Source organism: Aspergillus oryzae, chromosome 6 (assembly GCF_000184455.2).
Source record: "Aspergillus oryzae RIB40 DNA, chromosome 6".
In the NCBI taxonomy this organism is placed as follows: domain Eukaryota; kingdom Fungi; phylum Ascomycota; class Eurotiomycetes; order Eurotiales; family Aspergillaceae; genus Aspergillus; species Aspergillus oryzae.
Genome location: NC_036440.1, coordinates 2392858 through 2415611, shown reverse-complemented (window position 1 = coordinate 2415611; position 22754 = coordinate 2392858). Strand labels below are relative to the sequence as shown.

At 48.0% G+C, this 22754-nt stretch overlaps 7 protein-coding genes and 1 non-coding gene across 8 annotated transcripts; 4 read left to right on the top strand and 4 right to left on the bottom strand.

Annotated features, from left to right (window-relative positions):
* Positions 1-207: 207 nt before the first annotated feature.
* Positions 208-877, top strand: AO090038000468 (uncharacterized protein; the record flags this gene model as incomplete). Its single annotated transcript, XM_023238280.1, has 2 exons — positions 208-739; positions 792-877. The coding sequence occupies 2 exons, from the start codon at positions 208-210 to the stop codon at positions 875-877; spliced, it is 618 nt and encodes a 205-aa protein (XP_023093145.1).
* A 1972-nt stretch (positions 878-2849) lies between these two features.
* AO090038000469 (putative MFS multidrug transporter) lies at positions 2850-6483 on the top strand (the record flags this gene model as incomplete). Its single annotated transcript, XM_023238279.1, has 8 exons — positions 2850-2898; positions 3590-3688; positions 4586-4740; positions 4808-5221; positions 5279-5408; positions 5479-5724; positions 5821-5868; positions 5915-6483. 8 exons carry the CDS (start codon positions 2850-2852, stop codon positions 6481-6483), a joined length of 1710 nt encoding a protein of 569 aa, XP_023093146.1.
* A 761-nt stretch (positions 6484-7244) lies between these two features.
* AO090038t00004 lies at positions 7245-7333 on the top strand. The gene has a single exon. It is a non-coding gene; the product is annotated as a tRNA-Asp (tRNA).
* A 1639-nt stretch (positions 7334-8972) lies between these two features.
* On the top strand, positions 8973-10469 carry AO090038000470 (flavin-containing monooxygenase; the record flags this gene model as incomplete). The annotated part of the gene is made up of 1 exon (XM_001825337.3): positions 8973-10469. One exon carries the CDS (start codon positions 8973-8975, stop codon positions 10467-10469), a length of 1497 nt encoding a protein of 498 aa, XP_001825389.3.
* A 120-nt stretch (positions 10470-10589) lies between these two features.
* AO090038000471 (uncharacterized protein) lies at positions 10590-15591 on the bottom strand (the record flags this gene model as incomplete). The annotated part of the gene is made up of 5 exons (XM_023238278.1): positions 10590-10654; positions 12578-13210; positions 13272-13405; positions 13470-13605; positions 13668-15591. 5 exons carry the CDS (start codon positions 15589-15591, stop codon positions 10590-10592), a joined length of 2892 nt encoding a protein of 963 aa, XP_023093147.1.
* A 1124-nt stretch (positions 15592-16715) lies between these two features.
* AO090038000472 (uncharacterized protein) lies at positions 16716-17165 on the bottom strand (the record flags this gene model as incomplete). The annotated part of the gene is made up of 1 exon (XM_023238277.1): positions 16716-17165. The coding sequence occupies one exon, from the start codon at positions 17163-17165 to the stop codon at positions 16716-16718; it is 450 nt and encodes a 149-aa protein (XP_023093148.1).
* A 681-nt stretch (positions 17166-17846) lies between these two features.
* Positions 17847-19860, bottom strand: AO090038000473 (HET domain-containing protein; the record flags this gene model as incomplete). The annotated part of the gene is made up of 3 exons (XM_023238276.1): positions 17847-18719; positions 18877-19173; positions 19234-19860. The coding sequence occupies 3 exons, from the start codon at positions 19858-19860 to the stop codon at positions 17847-17849; spliced, it is 1797 nt and encodes a 598-aa protein (XP_023093149.1).
* Positions 19861-20027: 167 nt separating this feature from the next.
* On the bottom strand, positions 20028-20763 carry AO090038000474 (uncharacterized protein; the record flags this gene model as incomplete). The annotated part of the gene is made up of 3 exons (XM_023238275.1): positions 20028-20061; positions 20145-20396; positions 20450-20763. The coding sequence occupies 3 exons, from the start codon at positions 20761-20763 to the stop codon at positions 20028-20030; spliced, it is 600 nt and encodes a 199-aa protein (XP_023093150.1).
* Positions 20764-22754: the final 1991 nt, after the last annotated feature.

Genomic DNA, 22754 nt, shown 5'->3' with positions numbered 1-22754 from the left:
CCGATGCGAATTTCCGGAATTCATTTCTTTGTTGAGTCTTTATAAGGGTATTTTGCACCGCGTATCTCCCTATGCGTCGAATACTCAGAAACAGGTCCCTTGACGTAGTATATAATGTCTTCAAATGCGCCGCTGAAGATGTAGTTGTCACAATTCCGTGGTCAATCTTCAAAGCTACACGAGTTATACGATAATAAGGTGCTCATCATGGACGACGACGTGCCAAAGGTACCAGAGGTATTCTGCCTGAGCGAGTATCCCGACCCAGAGCATAAGCCTCTCAAAACGACAGTTATGATGATAAACTGGTTCAAAAAGTGGTTGGTACCCGTTGAAGAATGCCCAGGACAGATATACCCTATGATTCGAATGGTTCGCGCCCTCCTCACGCATTACTTTCCGGAGGAAAAAGGATGGGAGGTGGTTATGGGTGATTATGGTGAAGAAGTAGTAATTTATACGGTCAAATGCCACGACGGCAATGATCTCATTGACCATTTGATGGTTCTCATCTTGCCAGATGACGACCACCACATCATTAAGTCCATCCAGCAGTTCAAGAATATCTGTCGCTCACGATTCGGTATTACACCACAAGATGAAAGTGATCCAGCTTTGATGTGGGGCGCAATCTTCAAAGGCTCTAAAGCCCTGTTCTACCAGTATGAGAAGGGGGGAGAAATACGATCACTAATTGACCCAGATGTTGTGGATGGACCATACTCCATAGAGGACCATTGTGAACAGATACATCTTTGGTTGGGACATATGAGTCAAGAACGAAGTAATAGATGTAAAGTGTCTCGGAAAGAATTGGAAAGACACAAAAATTCTAATCGGTCTCACGGCGCAGCATCATCGCGTTCATAGGGAGTGAGTGGCTTTGGGACCCGCATCGATATGGTATCAGGAAACAAAACTGAAGGGGGCAAGTCATGGGAAACCAGTCGGGGACATCGTGACTTGAGCCGGAGGACCTTCTTATGACATCAAAGGCTTTTCTTTGATTTGACCATAGAAATACTACAAATCAACTACAGTCTTCTTCAATGACCTGTGTAGAAATGATGTGGAATCTTAGTGATTTAACCTGATCGGGACTAGCTTCGGCTGATATCTAAATGTAGACTAGCTCTGAGGAGGTAACGTGACCGGGGCCGATATACCAGGTGGGAAGACTGATGACATTCATTTGAGACGCGGCTGAATAATGAATGACCATGAAACTCTGGGATACGAATAGATCAAGTATGCATGAGGGAATCTCCGAAGACATTGCCAAGACTCGAATCTTTAGCCGAAAACTGTTCTGCTTACCAACGCTGATTCTCGACAGCAGTCATAGGACCCCCAAAGTCGAACATGAGCGAAAGAGCCCCAGAGATAATATTCAGGTCGGGAAATGTCCCGGTCCGCTTTTTCAAAGCCTGTCGATGGTGTAGGAAGCAGAAAATGCGTTGTGATGCACGGACTCAAGTTCCCTGTTTCCGCTGCCGTTCGGCTGGTCGGGATTGTATTCTGGATCCAATCGAGGACGGAAGACGACGCAGTGAGCGTCGGAAGAGGACCGGAACCCCATCAACACGGTATGCGCCTCCACATTAATGTTCTACTAACTATTGATCAATCCTCGGCTTATATAATCACATAGAGGGCATGGAACCACTTCCCCATGGGGTCACGGCAGTAGTTTGAACACGCCCGAATCAAGAGAGCGAGAATATTCGCCCGTCTCAGCAAGGGATACTGCCTTCCACGATGCTCCCATAGACTCCTTGCCGGCGCCGTCGGCTTTGGAAGACCTACGAGCGTCTCAAACTGCTGATCAAAATGGGCCAGAATCTCAGCAATTAAGCCCCAATGACATGATCGCGCCAGTGGGAGCAATGCATTCCATGTCAGTCAACTTGCTAGGGTCCAACAATGTAAGTCTGGATATTTGCAAACAGGCATCATGGCGCGACTAAGCTTGGTAGATATTCATGGATAATCCAGCCAATGGTGACACGCAAGGCGACATTGTAACGCGAGGCATTGTCAGTGAGGAGCGGGCTCGAGTTATGTATGAACGGTATGTCTATTTTGTGCGGGGTGGGTCCAGTGCTTGACTAAAGTGTAGACTGGTATCTAACCTCTTTTCGCAGATTCATGGGTGGAAGCAAGAATTTCCTGCCCTTATTCGATCCAATTCGAGACACCTTTGACTCCATCCGTTCCCGGTCTGTATTTGTTTTCACGGTTATCATCTACCTAGCCAGTCGCGCTGTAACAGACTTGCGCAGCGACACACATTTGCAACGAGTGCTCCAAGACGAAGCGCAGCGACTGGCCGAGGATGGTTTCTTCGAACGACCTACGAAGCTGGAGGCGGTTCAAGGGATGATCTTACTAGCAGCATACTCCGAAAAGACATGGTTTTCCACAGCGCTCATCCTCCGGACGGCTTTGGACTCCGGCTTGGAAAAGTCGTTGGATACGCTGTTGTCTCAAGAGAACGTTCCCCGGAGTTCCCTAACTGCATCTATGGCAGATCGTCAGTTGGTATGGCAGACAAGAACCTGGTTGATTAGCTTCACTTTGGAATTGGATGTAGCGTCGGGTACTGGGCGTAAATCACGCATTGCCGAAGTGGATATCATGAAGTTGCGCAAATTCCTTGAGTATCCGCTCTCACTGCCCTGCGATATGCGCACTGTATGCATAATTGAGCTTCATCAACTTCGAGGTTTGGAGGCACTCTAGTCAACCTTCTTGTTCTATGAACTAACCTGGCTGCAGGCCAGTCCCGTGTTATCATTGATAACTCATCGACCATCGACCACATCGTCTCAACAGAACTGCCAGCAATCATGGCACGGTTGCAGAATTGGTGGACTACGTGGGACGAGATTCATGACAGTATGTCTCTATCCTTTACCCATGGCCTCACAAGAATAATGCTGACTCCGTTCTACATCAAGACAATGGATTTCATGCGGGAGCCTTTCAACGCAGCAGTCTCAAACTCATGCTCAATTATGCCAGGATATTCGTACTCTGCGCTTCACTGGCACGTATTCAGAAGCTACAGTCGACTGACTCTTCATATGATTCTGAATCCATAGACCGGCGTGTTCTGAACCTATGGCAATCCCTTGTGACCACGATCATGGACCAATTAGCGTTCCTCATCACAGAGCCGGCCTACCGCTGTCAATTAGAATGGGCCCCGACGTACCCAGCGCTGACGATCGCCTTTGTCAGTAAGTTGTCATATCCCGCTATGATTCCCGAGCACAAGTGATCGAAGGCGAGTCTAACGAATCAGCGACGTTTGCATTACGCATCGCACGGTGGCGCCCAACACTCATTGATCAGGATTTACTGCTGGAACGAGTACACCATATCTGCGAATTTCTTAAACAGCCGCCCTATCCGGACATTCACCGCACAGTCTCCCTCTTTGTGAACTACGCCCGCGCTTTGATTGTGAGTCAGCGCCCACGCAGCCATGACAGTGCAGATGCACCTAATATGCCCGAGCATGGGGACGTGCAGGAACCTCTAAGCGGACGCCCTGATGCCCCCGTGGATACGACCCCTCCAACAGGGCTGGCTCCACTGGAAGATACTACTAGCTATAGACCCGGCGCGGCCTTCCCAGGTGATAAGGACACAAGTGCGGTATCGATGCCAAGTAGCGACAAAGGTGCGATATCCAGACCGCCTCTTTCAAGATTGGCTGGTACTATGGAAGCGCCCAACTGGACCATGTCAAACCCCATTGCTGATTCATTTGGGCTTTTTGAGGAGGGCCAAAATGATTTGTTTGACTTCTTGCCAGTGATGCCTTCTTTGCCACAATGATACCTTCCAACTTTTCCCTACGAGAGATCGATTGACTAGTTTCTTTCTCTGCGAATACTATTGGGTTTCGAGTAAAATTTTTTGTTCTGGAAGTATCAGAGTTTTCGGTATGGGCCGGTGGGCCGGAGCTCTTGAACTACTACGCTGGCAGAGCAAATCATGTTGTTAGGCAGAAATCCACACTGTCGTTGCGCCTGATGATCGTCACACTAGATCCAACAAGAAGAATCCCAAACCGTAGAAGCGCATGAGATTTCACAACGGAGACGGACATCGCGGAGCGGGTCCTGGTCGGGGCCGCGTGGTGGAATCTTCTGTCCACCGGTCCCGATCCGGCCCCGGTTCCGAAGCTGAAGTATAGACGCCATTCATTGGTACATTGTTATTAACAAAAAACCTGATGGCGATGTGAGACATCGCACACTGGTAAACTTATCAAGGTCTAGCCTCTATGACTCAATTTTCAGTGTGTTTCTTTTCCGTTCGGCAAGCCTGAGCGTCAAAGATGTTTTCTTATATAGTCTCCAGTCTCTCGACTTCCGAATGCATTGGAATGGATTGACATAACAATCTTGACTGGCATTCTCCGTTACGTGTACCTGGTCTCTGGTTCCTTTTCATATCATACAAAATGGCAAAGGGAGCAGAACAATCAGTGACTGTTCAAACTGCTATTATCCCGAGTTCAGGTGCGCTTGTTCCTCCAGGTGACTCTTCGCCCAGCCCTAATACATACCAGGGAGACATGACGAGGTGGAGGCTGGGCCTTCCATAATGTCCAAGATGAGCAGTAATAGAGCAGACGAGCATTACAAGTTGGTCAAATTGTCGGAGCAGGAGACACTTGTTGAATTCAAAGAGGGGTCATCAGCGAACCCGAACAATTGGGACTTTGTATGTGTTTGGTGTTTAGAATGTGCACGGACATTTCCAATAGGACTAACCAATGCCTCTACTTTAGAATAAAAAGGTGTACAATGTTCTCATAGCGTTGTTCGTTGTTCTCAATAGCGGTGTATCATCCTCTCTACCTAGCAATGCGGTCCCTGCTATCATGGAAGATTTCGACCAGCCCGGTGATGGACAGAAGGTCTTACCAACAGCCATATTCCTTATCGGATATGTTGTAGGTCCTCTAGCCTTTAGCCCATTAAGTGAGACTATTGGTCGGAAGCCGGTTCTCACTTGGACTTTCACTGTCTTTGTCCTGGCAACTCTTGCCTGTGCTTTGGCACCGAATTGGCCCTCACTCCTAGTTTTTCGAGCTATCTGCGGCACTATGGGTGCGGCGCCACAGACAGTGATCGGTGGAGTATACGCGGATATGTTTTCAGACCTACGGAGCCGGGGACGGGTGATGGCTTTCTATATGTCGGTAGGTTAAACAAAGGCCTATCCTTTCTCCAAACATTGTTTCTAACATGACCCGCAGGCTGCAAGCTTCGGTCCAATTGTTGGACCGATAATCTCTGGGTGTTCAGTCCAGTACGGATGGCGATGGACCTTTCGCATTGACCTAATCTTCGCCGGTATTTCCTGGATAGGGCTTATGTTTATGTCAGGTATGAACATTCGGTCTGAATGACATCTGTTCACGTCGTACTGGGTGAATGCTGATACAGTTTACTGCAGAAACCTTTGCACCCGTCATTCTGAAGCAACGGGCTGCCAGGCTAAGAAAGGAGTCGGGGTGCAATTCTTATCTGTCTCGGCAAGAGCTGCAGAATGGAGGCTTTCGATACAGCACTACTCAGATCATCACCCGTCCAATCACTATGCTTGTCTTTGAACCCATCATTCTGTTCACGGCTCTCTACATCTCTCTCGCATACAGTCTGGTCTTTTTCTACTTCCAGGCGTATCCCATTATCTTTGAAGGTATGGTTTTCTAGCCCCTCTCCCCTCTCACCGAACAAACCCAGCCAGCAAAGTCTACAACAACATAATAAGCAGATACTCACACCATACCAATAGGTACATACAACTTCGACGTCCAAACCACATCCCTCACCTACATCCCCAGTAAGTAACCCCCAACCACCCCACAAACCACCCTAAACTAACCAAGACCGAAAAAAAAAAGTCGGCATCGGCGCCGCCTCCTCAGGCCTAATCTCACTATACTACGACACAATCTACGAAAAAGCCAAAAAAGCCGGAAAATCCTGGACCACCAGCCCGGAACTGCACCGACTCCCCATATCCTGCATCGCCGGTCCCTGCCTAACAATCAGTCTATTCTGGCTCGGCTGGACCGCAAACCGCAACATCCACTGGATCGCACCCGTGCTATCCGGCCTCCTCTTCGGCGTCGGCTACCAAATGATCTTCATTTCGCTACTCACGTACGTCACAGACGCGTACAAGATTTATTCAGCGAGCGCTCTCGCCGCATCGGTTATCATGCGGAGTATAGTGGGTGCGCTGTTCCCGCTTGCTGCGGATCCGTTGTATTCGACTTTGGGTGTTGGGTGGGCTACCTCTGTCTTGGGGTTTGCTAGTTTGGCGTGTATTCCGATTCCCTTTGCGTTGCTTTATGCGGGGCCTTGGATTAGGAAGAGGAGTCCGTTTTGTCAGCGGTTGTTGGAGGAGGATTCTTTGAAGGAGAGGGCGGAGAGGTCGGCGGGGGATGTTTAGGGTTTCGGCTTGCATGATGGAGTTGATTTTGTTTATGACATGATGGCTTGAGTTTGCATTTTTGGTCTTGTTGGGTCTGCATTGCTGAGTGGAGTTTTTCTTTTCCTTTTCTCTTTCTATTGATTAAAAGTTGATATTCCTTGTGGGTAGATATTAATTAATTAATTCCTAATATGAGTATTTGATTGCACAATTATAGTATTTGATACGCGTGATATTTGGAGATTATTTGAACCGTCGTTTCGTTCCACTTTTAACACATAACTTATTAGAGCAATCAAGCTTGTATTGAATATCTGCATATGAAGACACTACGTTTTCAACTAGATGGTCCTAAACTGAATCAACCCCATAACCAAGAACATGAGAACCGTATCCTCGAAATATGTAAAATCAAACTCTAATCCTACAAGAGCCATAAAGCATAAGGCGTGCATGATATTCAAATGCCTATACCTGTTGCAAAAGTGCTAATTCACCACGAAGAATGCCGCAAAGCTGCTAAGCGATATTGATAGTGAGTTCAGAGTTCCCCTGGATGAGCAAGTATGATATCGTATAACTACTTTATCTATTTCAAAACATTGAAAGTATTATATTTCTTTTTCTATTTAGACACGGCTTTCTATTCGTATCCATAATCCTGGAATGAGAATATTGCACTCAGTACGGGATTAGGGCTGTCAAGGGGTCGTGACGCTGGGAATGCAAAGATAGACTTTTGGTTTATAAGGACAAAAGAAAAATTGTTTTTCACCAATTCCTCGATGGTCTAACGGTCATGATTTCCGCTTGTCATCTCATACGAGAACAAGCGCGGGAGACCTGGGTTCGACTCCCAGTCGGGGAGATTTTTTTCTTTTGCTTCATATTCTCCCTACCCCCACGCTCCTTTTTTCCAGTAACTAGATATTGAAAACCCACTGAAACCCATTTAAACAAGTCATTTTTCATGAAGGCATTACCTCAATTTCTATGGATACTCATTTTAGCGAAGCAATCCAAGAAACTTGCTCGGCTCTGCGCAAAGCGGAACTTCTGCTCCATACCGAGAAATATTTAGTTGCCGCGCGGGTAGCTCCAGTATAGTCTGCCGTAGTCTACAAAGTAACCGACCTTTGATACCACATCAAAGAGTTCTTTCTATACTAAAAGGAGGCTTAGTCTGTAGTTGCCTAGAAGTTCTTTGTTAGAACAAAGGCTCTTTGTCTGCAACCACGTGATTTAGACCAGTATAAAAGGCCTTCCTTTGTCTATAGAATCATTGAGAATTCAAGAATTTTTACCTTTGATTAGGAACTAGTATTCTTCATTCATCTACATAGTCTTTGTACAATCTTACAATTGTAAAACCCTTTCATTCAATAGTACGCTCAAGTATGCTTCATCCCAAGAACATCATATATGGATGTTTCTGTTAGGGTTGTTTCATTTAAGAAGTATTCCTGCGCGTAGGGCATGGCATATCTGACAGAGAATATTTAGGTAAAGCACTACAGAAAGCTACATTAGTTTATTAATGCTAACAGTGTCTGTCTGGAGCAATAAGCTTGCCCTGGCATGGTTTGACTTCCCTTCGAAGGCGCTTTCACTTTCTGCTAGCCTCTTATTCTTGGTCAGCGAGACTACCGTGTTTTCTAGATTGCACAAGGGCTTGGAGCGCTCTTGATCGGTCTGATGGACTATCTTTTGAATTCTACTTTGAGTCAACCTTCTAGCGTTGACCGGTCTGGTTTACTGAATTAAAATATGCATACAACAACGATGACCTAGTAGATGGTGGATACCCTCCGAAGAGCTGGGTATTGGAATCTTATGCTCCTCTCAAGTGGTGACTCTCTGATAGGTGAATTCAATTGTATTTCAAGGGCTATTATACGTAGATGTTATACTCACCTTCTTTACTACAGGTTCACAGCTCCTGATTCCATACTATATCTGTTTTCGATCGTGATACTCCTATTTGGACACCAAGTCTGGTTCGTAGCTCATTCTACGGCTTGCATCTGATAGAAACAGGGTCGAAAAATGACTGCCATTGATAGAGAGTGATCAAGCTACAGGGAGAACATAGGAGGACATTGGCAATGGGTGGGTTTTGCTCGATCTCATCGGGAAAGGATTTCCCTCCATCACTTATGCGAATGTCTGTACGATTAAACTTTCAATCTTCTTCTGCCGTGACATACATCATTTAGATAATGTAAACAGGAACATAAGTTGATATTGTAAATTAAAACATGGTAGGATGCAGCTTTCCTTGTTAAATAAGTTGTATGCACACAAATAAAAGACTAACCTGGTAGACTTCGAGTTAAAAGAAGAACCTTGGCGCCACATACGCATCAATAAAACTATATTGCCTGGTTTTCCAAGGACCAAAACCCAATTATCAATTACACACAACTACTATTAAAGGCAAATCTCTTAACATAATGAGGCTCCGTATCCAGCTACCCTCTCGTTCAAACACGCAAAGACGATCACCAATGGAGCCCACAAAGAAATACGATATAATTATAGTCGGGGCCGGCATGGCCGGTATCAACACGGCTTATCGCATCCAGACCATGCTACCGAACTACTCATATGCGGTTCTTGAAGCTCGAGGCGCTGCTGGTGGTACGTGGGACCTCTTTCAGTACCCTGGAGTCCGACTAGACACTGGCATCCACACATTTGGATTTCCGTGGCAGCCATACCACACCAGCAAGAATATGCTCGATGGTAGTTCCATCTTCGAATATATCAACAGCACTGCCAGGGCATATAAGATCGAGGATCACATTTTGTTTAACCATCGACTTAAAACCCTGAATTGGGATTCTCAGCAAAGCCAGTGGAATTTAACTGCGGCGTGTCAAGATCAGGAGCCTCGTTTCATTGCAGAATTCGTGATATTCGCGACGGGCTACTATGATTATGACCGGCCGCTCCCAGCAGAGATACCAGGCTTGAGCGACTATAAAGGAGTGGTCGTACATCCCCAATTCTGGCCAGAGAAGCTCGATTATGCCGGGAAAAAGATCGCCGTCATTGGTAGCGGTTCTACCGCAATATCACTTGTTCCCAAGCTCGCAGAGACGGCATCTGCTGTCACAATGATCCAGCGAAGTCCAAGCTACATTGTATCTCTTCCGAATGGAAGTGGGGATTCATGGATGAATCGACTGCTGCCTGTTATGGTATTACACAAACTCAGGCGCTATGTGTGGATGGCAGTCATGCTAGGAGCCTATAACTTCTGTCGGACTTTTCCGCAATCTGCAAGAAGTATTGTGCTGTGGCTGACAGCCAAACAACTTCCTGACCATGTTCCCCTGTCGCCTCATTTCGAACCCAGATATAAAGTGTGGGATGAGCGTCTATTAGCATGTCCCGACGGGGATTTCTTCCAAAGTCTGCACACCAACAAAGTCAATATTGAGACGGCGAACATTCAAACAGTCACCGAGAGCGCTGTTAGTCTCGACAACGGCAGGACCGTCGACGCAGATATCATTGTAACCGCTACAGGTCTTAAAATGCAAGTGGGGGGTGGAACCCATTTCGAATTGGACAACGCCCCCTGTAATACTGCTGATAAAGTCATGTGGAAAGGCATGATGCAGCAAGATATTCCGAACTCCTTTTTTGTGCTGGGGCATCTGACTGATGCGTCATGGACGCTTGGAGCAGACGCCACTGCTCTATTCATCTGTCGGATGATAAAACATATGGAGAAAGAGAATATTCGGGCGGCCACACCTCGCCTGCACGGCTCGGCAGGTCAGCCTCGTCAGCTTTGGAACTTAAGCTCTAACTACATGCTGAGGGAACAAGGGAATGTACCCAGGGCGGGAGAAATACCACCATGGCAGCCTCGGACAAACTACATACTGGACTCTTTGGACGCTCGGTATGGATCCTTTGACACATGTATGGAGTTTTCAGGAGAGTATCGAGATGATGTGGGTAGCATGACCGAAATCACGGAGGAGAAATAGACATTACCATGCTGCTTTCTCGCACCATAGAGGCAGAACACCTTCTAGTTTGTGCCCTTCCTCGTTCCTAGACATGGCATATATAGTCGTGGCAGTATGAAATCGTTTTCTAAGTTGGATTCAAGTGATACACATGCTTTGTCCCGTAGTGACAGCTTCGTAGACAGTATAGGATATGATAGAAGCTATTCAACTTCCGTGTGTCGATTCTCTGACTCCCACAGCTTGACATGGTTGCTAGTCGATCTGGCTGGCCTGAGCTCCATCAAGTCCGCATTCAAGTTCTGGTAATGGAAAAAGAATGGATGTGCTCCGATCTGAGAAGGCCATGTGCGCATGACCACCTTAGGCAGGCCTAGCGCCAGTTCTTTGTTCTACCTAGTATAAATAATCCTTCTCTTCCTATTTCTATACACCTTCTAACAAGCGAATACGCCATTTATTTCTTGATACATCATCGTTTTGACAAGCTTTCCTCACCTACGCTTTCATTTTACACGTCAACCCTACATTCATTGTGGTTTCACCATCTAACTATCCATCTAGCATCGAAATGTCTTCCTCGTCACCCAACGACCAACCCCCAGCGTCTGCACAAACCATGTTCTGTCCAAATGCATTCCAAAAAGAGCAGATGCCATTATTCAAAGGCAATCAAGTTCCTAGATACCTCTTCCGTATCGTTGCGCCGCAGTCTGCGGGAAGCACAACCACATCCAAAGTCAAGTCCCCAGCGACAACGAACTCTGACAGCGACAGATTTAGAAGACCTCTTTCAACTCGATCCTATAATAGCTGCCGATCGTCTGAATCAACACCTCAGATGGATGAGTGGACATGAGCAGCGTTGTAATCTCATGAGCTGGACCAGTTCTCTGCTTTTTGCATTGCAATACGGTCTGTATCGACACTCTATGGACAGAGGTGAACCCCAACCAGAGGAGATCTCACTCTTCATTATCGACACACGTGGCTTTCCAGAGGGAACGTTCGTCCAAGACCTGGAGATTATGAAGGTCTTCGAGACTTATCATGATGGTTTGAAAAACTTCGGGAAGCTCCGTGGCGGCGAATATTACTTTGGCGAATACCTTACACAGGGAGAACTGGATATAGAGGGGAGATGTGTCAAAGTCTCTTTGCAGAGGATGATAGATCTTGGGTTATTCGAGTTGCACTCTGGACTAGGGAACAGGGACGGATGGAATAGATGGGCCAGGCGGGTTACGGAGCTACGTCTGGACTTCCAAACGGGTAGCCCTAACCCGACAACTCGCTCTGTGGTCCGAAAAGCGATAACACTGGCACAAAGCTGCTTTGGGGACCGGTGGGCTGCCCCACTTGCCGCCATGTTGCTCGCACTGCAGCCCAGAGAACAGAAAGACGCTATAATCATCGCAGGCTTTTCTGCCATGTTTTCGCGTGAGTGTCGCTTGGATATCTGCTTGAATCTCCTTACTAATTATTTCAGCCGTGGAGATAGCAGGGCTTTCTCTTAAGGATATAGAGATTGGCGATCTACGGCTTCCGGAGGGCGAACAATTTGGGAGGCTTATTAACAGCATACACCGCGCGTTTACTGACACTGATATCGACTTGGTGCTGAATTCGTTCACGAGATTAGAGTGAGCACCCCCACACAGCTTCATACTTGATATCCCCTAGCTAATATGTTTTTTTCTGAGCAGGATATCAGAGTGAATCTTTAAATGCAGCTAGTGGCAATATGTTCATTATTCGACACGCTACCACCACGTCTGAACTTTGGATTGGTGCTATGAGGTGAGAACGGAGCTTTAATAATACAGATTCCGTCTTATATCAGTAATGAACAATTAAGTTACCTATGATTTAACCACTTTAGGGTAAGCTAGTATATACTGCCCTAGATTGTAAGGGGCTCCATCCATTCAGTTGCCCGTAAGACCCAAATATAGCCGAGCATCTCGAACCACTCTACTTGTATAGTAGCTAATTTCAATATCTATACAGAAACGAGGAATCCTTATTTTGAACTTGATCATTCGTATATATATGCATCATAAGAGATAAGGCTAATAGCTATCTCACCAACCAAATCATTCACAAAATCGTAATCTCATCCTCACCCGTCAAAGGCACGTCAACATGCTTGACCAACTTCTTATTCTCCGCATCATACTCCACATCATCACCCTCGGGCTTACTCTCCACACCCAAAACAGTGATAGTCTCAATACCAACCCCAGCCTCATACTCAAACGAGCCAGTCATGGTAAGCTTACCATTCTCATAGACAAAGTCAATCTCAGACACAGTATCCTGCACAACCGACACTCCATCATCAAGATAAAGCGAACCCTCAGCACGGCCATCCAAGCCCGGCGCAACAACAATGTTGAAACCCTTCTGCCGTAAAGCGGTGGTGGTGTTTGCGCTCTCGATACGCTGGGGATAGACGATACCACCCTTGTAGTGGATGGTGATGTCCGTGTAGTCGATGTTATCGAGGGAGACGTATTCACCCTGGCCGCGGACGGGCTTGCCGGTGCCCCATTCGTAGAAGATGTCGTCGGGGAGGTAGAAGGTGACGCTTGTGCTGTTTTCTTCTGTGACGGGGGAAACGAGGATGCCGTCTCCGTAGAAGAATTGGAGGTCGATGGGGTAGGTGTTGGGGTCGTTGGGGTAGTTGAAGAACAGGGGGTTTAGGGCAGGTGTACCGGTTTGGTTCTGTTTGTAGATGGCTGTGTAGATGTAGTCCACTGGGTATTGTTAGTAGGTTGTCAACTTGGTTGTTTTAGAGGAAGACTTGGGGTGGCTTACGGAGCTGGTATCTGATGGAGATTCCGTTGCGAGCGGCTTGAGCTACTGTGGGCCAGCGGTAGAATTCTTGCGAGTTCGCGTAGATCTCGGCGTGGTTGCGGAAGAATGTGTAGAAGGAGCCAAGGGTTGCCCATCTGTTGATTTGTATTAGTCTGGGAAGTGGCCGCTATATGAAGGGTCTGTTCGTAAAGCTCTTACCTGGCACAGAGTGTCTCCGTGACATTACCACCGAAGCCACAAACGTCGGGACCCACAACGGGGATCTGGTACAAGGACGCGAACTGCAGGATTTGGCTGATTGAGAGCTGGTACCAAAGCCACCCGGATACATTGTCTGCAGAGTACCTAGTTAGCATGCTGTTGTTGGCGCTACTGTCAATGGTTTGATGGTCTTACCTCCAAGCCAGTGGGACACATCCTTTCCGGACCCAGCAAACGTGCTCCTGGTAATCACCAAAGCCCGATCATCCGGACGCCTGGCGCGCATAGCATTATGGGAATGCGAGGACATCATAGCGCCGTAAAGGTTGTGGGTATCATACTGGACGTATCCACCACTCTGCACCAGATCCGTGTCGGCAGTGCTGTCGGCAAGCGTGGGACCGGCGCCGTTCTGGATCATGTACGGCGGCCTGATGAGATGACGGTTGGGAAGACCCTTGCACTCGTTGGGGCCACAACCAGAACCGGTCTGTTTGCCGTGTTGCCAGCCAGCACGCGCGTCGAACTTGCCCTTGGGGGACTTCCAGTGACCGGCGCCGAGGTTGCGGCGGGACTGCGAGCGTTGACGTTTGACAACAGCAGCAGTTGAGCGCTTTTCAGTCGCGTTGCCCTGAACCCAGTTTGGTTGAAGGCTGGCCGGGAATCCAGGGATAGGAGCATCGGGGCCGTCTCTGACTGCTGGCGCCGCGGGAGGGTCACCATCCACCTCGGCGAAGTTCTCGGGGGTGGTGTTGTTGCCAGGGTATGGGTGGTTGTAGAAGTTTGCGGGCTCGTTCATGTCGATCCATAGAGCATCAATGTCTGGGCCATTGGTTCCGTCGAAGAAGGCCAGGAACTGCTCACTCCAGTACTGCTGAGAGTCAGGGTGGAACCAATCCGGGAAGTGACTCGGGCCAGCCCAGACGACACCCTGATATTCAGAGCCATTGTTCTCCTTCATGAAAATGTCATATTTGAGACCTTCATCAAGCGCCGGGTTAGACTCCTTGTAATACACGGCGGGATCGACCATGACGATGTAATGCTGGTCCCTCGCATGGATGGTGTCCACAAGGTCTTTGTACAGATCGGCCGGGAACCGTTCTGGGTCAATGGTGAAGATGCGACGACGGTCCATGTAGTCGATATCAGTCCAGATCGTCTCGAGAGGAATGTTGTTGGTGGAGTAGTTGGCGACGACAGCGGCAACCTCGTAGACGTCTTGGTAGCCGTACTTGCATTGGTGGTAACCAAGTCCCCAATAAGGAGTCATCAACGGGGTCTGAGTGATTTCAGCGTACTGGATGGCCACGTCACGTGGGGTAGGTCCGGCAATAAAGTAGAAATCGAGAACACCGCCAATGATGTTGTACTCAAGGAACTGGGTGGAGTTGTTGTCGATGAAGATATCCATTCCGTTAGAGTTGAGCAGGAACACTCCGTGAGTCCCGGTCTGCCTGTGGTCAAAGTAGATCGGATGAGCACCGTACAGGTTCTCGCCTTGCGGTGTTCCGTAAGCATCACGGGTGTAGATGGTCCGGGTGTAGTTGGTCGTGTTGAGCATGAATGCATCACTGTGCTCACCCAGACCGTACAGATGCGGGTTCTGCGGAAGGTGTGTCTTCAGGTAGACATATTGGCTCTCGAACACCAGCTTGTTGCCGGTGGTGTCGAAGAGCACTTCACCGGTATCAGTTCGAGACACCGTGAACGAGAAGGGGTCGGCCTGGAAGTCAAACTTGAGCTTGCTGTCCTTCGGGGAGCACCATTCGCCAAATCCCGGACGCGGGAAGACACTGTCTGGAACCTGGTAGACAGTGTTGTTGGTGTCCAAGATCTTGACGTGGAGTCGATCGCTGGTCTGATACTCGACTTCGAGCTTCAAGTCCGGGAGATCAGTGCCGAAGACGTTGCATGCCGGACCTGCGAGAGTCAGGTCCGCATAAAAGCCAGACCGAGTCTGCCAGTGCTTGGTGGCCTTGTATCCCGGGCATCCAGAAAGATCCTTCACGTATAGGTCATCGCCGGGGCCATCGAGATCCTCCACGCCATCCTTGCTCTGGGCAAAGACGGAGCCACTGAGGGCTGCAGCCGAGGTCAGCAGCTTCTTAAGATGCATGGTGAATGAAGCCTGGGGAAGAGCAAATCGATGACCTCCTTCGGGCCTTATATAACTTCACTCCTCTCTTAGCCAAGACCCCGTCCTTGGCTTCCGGAAATGGGCAACTGACGCTACATCAGCTCTCCAGCTATTTCCCACGCTCTTGGATCCACCGCTGGACCCATCACGGCCCTTGGCAAGGGTTCCGGCCGCTACTCGGCCCCCGAGAATTTACAGTATGGGCAGACATAGCTTCCACGCCTAGAAGAAAACCAACAAGCGATCCGATCTCCCGGGAGCTCAGTCGGCAAAAACAGCGCGATGCTTGGTCTGGTTCTCCGGCAAATGCCCGAGAACCAGACAACCCTGCTCACTCCACTCCACAACGCCCGGCGACGATCGTTGCGGTCCTTGTCTAGCTCCCCCGGTAAATGTCCGGGTTGGGTCTTCCCCAGCTCTCTGGTTGGTCAATGCTGCATGCGGAGGAAGCTATTAGTTTAATGCATCAGACGGGCCAATGGGCGCTGAATTTTCCCCGGACCTGCTCCACAGCTGGAGTGCGCTTTTTCTTCCCACGACGGCCATTGCCGACGGCATTGGGGTTTGCCTGCTCTATCGGGATAATTCAACGGTGATAATGTCGGGGTCAGGGCCAAGCCTGGTACGGAGACATAGCAAGTAATGATGCAATAGGTCCGGTGGCTGTGCTATATCCTCCATGGCTCACCCCCGAATGGCTTCACATTTACGAAGTTGGTAACTGAGTGGGGCCCCGCAATGGACGGCCAATTCCCCACAGACAACCTGGATTTGCCGAGGGAGATGTCGACTGGCTTGGCACTGGCCAGGAAAACATCCAACAAATCCTTGATTTTTCTCTTCCTGAATCCCGACTCTCAACGGGCTTTCACAATGTGGATGCTAAAAATGGCAGTTGGTAGGGCTATACCCCTGAATAGCAGATCACCTAGATACGAGATGATTCCCTGACCATGTGTATGTTAGTGTTGCTGCGTAAGAGTCAGATCACATATTTATAGCAAATCGAGGCATTGATTAGAAAACGGCATAGGCTACTAGCAATTATATAGAGCTGAGCTTTGTCATCGGCCCCTTCTTGTATCTCAAAGGTAATGATATTATTAGACCAGCTTTATGTCCTGATACTGTGCAGATTGCTTTATATATTCCCCATGCATCATGCCATCAATATAGCATTCCCCTATCACCTCGTAGTGATCGCGGAGAGTTTCTTTTTCGCGTAGTATAAAAGGTACCCTGCCACTCCGGAAGACAGCAATTCTATCACCCACACGAGTCTTTGCCGGAACAATGCCAACTTTCCCCATTACCGTGCAGCAGGCAACGGCAGGTGAGAAGAGATCCGCAAATTCAGAGGCAATGGCGATGTACGCTTGGGTCACCCCGGGAAAACCGGCAATATTAGGATCTGCATGATGTGAATAATCTATCCTATCTTGACATAAAGTGCGCTCCTCTTCAGGCACCATATCGGAGTCGCCAATGGGCAGTCTCCGTTTAACAATGGCAGCCTCCTCTCGAGTAAGCTTTGGAAGATATCCGTCGACCATGGTAGAAATTTCCTGAAGGTATGCTGGAAATCCGCTTGTGTACGATGGACACACGCCTACCCGTGATACACGATCCACCAGGTGTCCTCGGAGGGATAGAACCTTTTCAAGGCCTAGCTGGCCGCCCTCCAGAAACCTGGTGGCTGCAGTAAATCTATGGGGTTTGGTTTTGCATTTCCATTTCGATAGAGTCCTCGGGTAGGGTGCTGATGTCCAATCTGGGACCCAGGATGGAAATCTGGGATCCGAGGAGCGTCCACTTCTGTACAGCAGTTCCATCACATGGCCATTCTTCACGAAGGTGCAGGCGTATCGCCATATAATATCTTCCAGAGGAGCTTTGTAATCTGGACCGAGCTCTTCACAATTGTCACTGGCTAAATTCAGCAGTGCAAACAGTTTATCCCGCCTTCGGGTCGCCTCGGTCAACTGGAAGTGCTCAAATAACGATAGTAGTGGATATCTTGCTTCAAAATCTCCATTCTCCCGGCATTCCTTCCGGAATTTGGCGAGTCGCAGGACAGAGCCTGCGGAACTCCCTCGAGAAAGCACTAAGTCTGAGCTACATTGCTTCGCATAGTCAAAACATAGCCTGACCATATCACAGAACTGGCCCCATGGAACCGACTCTTTGCCACACAAGACCATGATATCTCTCGCTAGAACAATTTCTTGGACGATCTAAATCCGCCGGAACCATTTGCGTTCAAGCAACCTGCCTAGGTTATTCCAGAATGTCCTTCCGAGGGGCGGGATATCTTGGTATCTGTTCGCAGACGGCATAGTGGGCTCCAGCCTCTGCTTTGCAATCTGCTTTATGGTCTGTATAACTTCAGAACTCCCATCTTCCTCTTCACCGATCCACGCGTAGACACGTGTGGCCGACCTAAAAATATCTGGCATCATGGATATCTGGGCTGCCTTCTCAATATCATCCTTCTGGTTGATGCAGACCGCGTCTACCCAGAGCCAAATTGCCTCTTTATGCTTACGCATTCGCATCAATGCCACATATAATGATGTTGTGATGGGAATATTCCCTTCCGTGGTGTGCAGCGTGAAGGGCTGAAGCGCACTTCCCCAGGTATAAGAAATAGCGTCATATTTCACCCGGTCTGTTATAGCTGCGATCATCAAATCCCCTCTAAGGTCTTCGATACCAGTTCCTGGCAGAAGATGAAGAAGCCTTATCTGTCTTGCGGGTTCCTTCAATGGCTTCCAGACGTACACATTGGATTTAACCGTGGAGCGCTGACCTGATATTGCCAGCGCAGTATACAAAGATATCTGGGACACGAAGCTATCAGGCTGCGGTGACTTCTTGTTTTGGAAGTCAATGAGCTCTATCCCAGGACGTGCGTCACTGTGGATATTCGCGACTAGGTTTGATGGGGTCTTTATCAGGAGCTCTTCCTCTTCAATCATATTCCATGGATCCACGAACATGCGGACCATAGGATCCTCATAGATATTCGAGACTCGTATGAGAATGTAGATGCGGTCTTGGTGCTGGGATGAGCCTTGTACCCGCCATTTACGTGCCTGCGGCCGTGCCTGTTAGCATGCATGTCGATCCAATTGGATAAAGATTTCCAGTGCAAGAGCCGTGGATAACAACTTTCCTTCAGCCCCAAAGGAGTTTAGCAAGAGGGAAAACCTGGAAAAGAAAGAAGAGGGTAAATGTTGTAAGGGGATGCCATAAACTACCTACCATGTCGAAGTTGAACATGTTCCAGGTAAAGGATGCAGATATATCATCTACCGTGGTCTGGACATCAATATGATAATCCGGGGGGAAGAATTTCCAATTTTCTGCCTGCTTAACCAACATTGTTATCAAAAAGTCGGTCATTGCTTGTCCCGCTCTGGCATCAATGTAAAAGCTTGACAAAGGAGAATTATTAGGCGCCGTGAAAGGGGCGTAGCCACGGCGACTTCGCAGGGGACTTGTCCAATGTTCTTCTGGATTATATGCGCTGCCAAGCACATGGCGGAGAAACTCAGAGACCTAACACATCCAGAAGAGATTAGTGGGCATTAACGGCAATATGCGATGAGATAAACGTACAAACACCTCTCCAAGAAACGCCGGCTCATAATCGATTAAGGTAGTAGAATTACGTGCTATGAATATAGTTTGCACCCCAATGTCAAGCACCTGCAGACGCGCAGGGAGTGTTGTCCGGCCTTTGATATTTCTTCCCTCGAAATCAACTTCGGGTAATTCGTTCATGGTGGGACAAAATATTATGTGAGGCGTTGTTGGAGACTTCGGTGCTCTATGTTGGTAATGTGAGTCTGTAACCTGTGCGATACTCCTACCATCCTGGTGGTCCAGTTCCCAACTGCCGATAACAGATATTTGATCCTCTGCGATTTCTCCAGAGGGCACGTTACTGCAGCGAGAATATGTCTCTGAAACTGGGCTCCGACGTTCAGGCGATGACTGACTTGCACTAGTACTCTGGGCTGTTGACCGTTCTCTCCAGGGAGAGTCATGTATTGGTGGCGGATCAAGCGGGCTACTATCGCCGGAATGTGGCGGCGACCTGGCTGAAATCTGCTGCCACTGTTCTATGAAACCTTCCTTATAGCTCATGCTTACTCGTGTCTCCCTTCTGCTCATAGAGGGCCGAGAGGGCTCCGTTCGGGATAATGTTACCGCGTCGTCGGATGTTTGACCAACCAATGGCATAGAATCACGGGTGACAATTGATTGAGCCGCCTCTGTAATCCTCTCTTCTCGTGGTGATGAGCTACTCCTGTTACCTGACTGGTCCACATGAATATAGGGATTGTAACCTAGCACTCACTTTGTGAACACCCGACCCCTAAATTACCGAGCTTTGATCAGGTTATCACTCACAGTTTGTGGCTCGCAAAGTCCCCCCTCGATCTAGAGCATTGTCCAGTATCTCTACGTTATTCAATAGCAATGCCGCCCATAATAAACTTGTGTATTTAAGAGGAACTCCGCACAACTGAGCCAACTGTTCAGAGATCTCGAACTGCACATTGCGTGCATCAGCATCTCTATGACGTATGTAGAGTTGTGTGCGATTCTTCTCTTTCACAATCAAAGCTAATCTTCTATCCGCATAGTGTTCGATAGTCTCCTGGGATGGGGAACGAATGGTCCATTCGACATGCACTTCATCAACACTCCGCACTTCTATATCCCCAAGGAGTCTGGATATCTCGGGCGGCTGAGACCCATAATTCCGGGCTAAGCTGCGTCAGAATGAGAGAGGAGCGACAAATGATTAGGTCTTTATGCGGCATACCGAGAGATGGATTCAGCTCTGGACAAGAGCAAACTTTTGTAGTCCTCCCGCACCGTGAAGGCCAGACCAGGCCGGGGCCTGCAAATGGCCGCCGTAGACAGTAACCGATCGTTGATATGCAACGCATCGAAGAATCTCACCATGCGTGCCGTATCCTCCGCATCAAAGGCGAGCATGTTCAGATGCCTATGGAAAGTCTCAAAAAGGTGGGGTTGATCTGCAATAAACCAATCATCATGCTGTTCGCAGGCTTGCAGCCTCAGCTGGGCTTCGCCTCTCCTGGTCGGAAAGATGTGGAAGGTGCGGAGGACCATGACTGCTTCCCGCCCACACCTGAAGTCTCCTAGAGATAGAAGGCCGTCTATACACTGGAAAATGGAACTGATACGGTGCAACGAGTAAGAAGGCGATATTTGCTTGGCCTCACTGATAAGTGCGGCCAAAGCGACGTCGCCCATGACCCATCGGAAGGTGTCCAGAACACGAAATTGGACTGTAGCCAACTAAAATGTTAAGGAAGAAATGGATTGAACTGTCGACTCTCCACACACAAGAGCCCCGAGGGCTGAAGACTCCACTGGTTGATTTAGTCAGCCGCATTGAATTTCGGACAGGTTGTTTTGTTTTTGCTTTTTTTCGCCCCTCTTTCTGGAACCGAGCATCAGCCTCACCTCCATATAACCAGATTCCCTTGCACTTAGATTTGCATCTCTTGAACCAGGGAATGCAATTATGCTAGTCCCGCCTCAAAAGGCTTAATCCCTATCAATACGCCCATGGTGGTGTTGGTCGAATACATCGAACCGCTGCCTGGATGTCTCAAGGCCCTTTCCAAGCGTAGTCTATTGAGAATAGCCCTCATCCTGAGATACAGAAAAGTCAGATTCTTATATTTTGCTTTCCTTTTATTCTCTTGTCTTTCTGCTTCTCCATTCATGAAACCCAGTGTTACTCCCCAAACCCCGGCCAATGTTTGGCTACCTTCAATCCGTATTGCCCATCGCATCATAGTCGGTGGGGGTAGCAGCAGCTTTAGGGCCAAGGCAACACGTGCTGCAAAACAATTGGTCAATGATGGGCTTAAATGCAGGATCCCCTCATTTTCACGCTGGTTGCAGCTGGAGGTCAATCCAGTCATCCGATTGGCTAATTGAACCAGAGGAAGGTGAACATAGGAGGTTGCTGTATGTATAAGGTACGGAAGAGCAAGGGAAAGGGACCACACCATATTGTGACTTATGGAGGCAGGACCCAGTCCCTCCCATTTGTGGTGCTACTGCACCATGCTAGGACAGAAGTATTGGCTGGACACACATTGCTCGACAGAAGTTAAACTGTTCAAGACAGCATTTTTGATAGAAAATATATGATGGTAAGTTGATGAGTGTAGAATTATATAACTCTTATGAATGATTGATAGATGCAAGCTCTTTGTATAGAAGACGTTAAATCATTCTCTTTGATCAATAACTTATACAGAATTAACCGGATCTGACTTAGACTATCGGTGACTATATATAATTTATTTATACTTAGACTGCTATATTTTAAGTTGACGTTAAAAAATAAAGGAAAGCGTGCTATAATCGCGTCTGCACTCTTCGCCCTTTACTTAGAATCTGGCCTAATTTGTACGATATATATAATGCTATACGTACCCTTACGGATAAAGGAGTTCCACTAAGGTCTAATGTACTAATACCCTGTGATATCTATTCAAAAGGTCCATAACTAGAGATATTGGTCATTCATCATAACTATTAAATGAACGTAGCTTTACTTCACAAGTTAGACAGACTATCACTTCATGGCGTGTGTTCCACCGTCTGTAAAGACAGGATGCAATAATTAGCCAGATTAAAGGTAACCAGGAATCATTTTTTGGTCATTCACAATCCACGTGAGGCTATTCACATCGAGGGAAATATGATCCGACAAGCTAATTCCCTGGCGTCCGCTAGCTCCTTTATATTCTCCGTTATCCATAGAAAGCGCGGCGGTCAACAAGGAAACGTAAATATCCTCCCCGACCAGCACAACACAACATATCTCAGCTGAGCAGTGGAACAGGCATGGTTGGGTTTGTTACTACTCATTGGTAGAGGTGGGATATACATGAAGCTCGCAACAATAGTCAAGTACCTAAAGAAATATATCTTGAAGATGCCAACTACGCGAAGTGACGCGTCCAGCATCTTTAGGATGATAAATGAACACTTCACAATAGTCAGACAAGCCTCAAAGAAGCTCCATTTCAACTCTTAGTGGATAGCCCTGCCCTCAGCACCCCCTACTCCCTCAACGT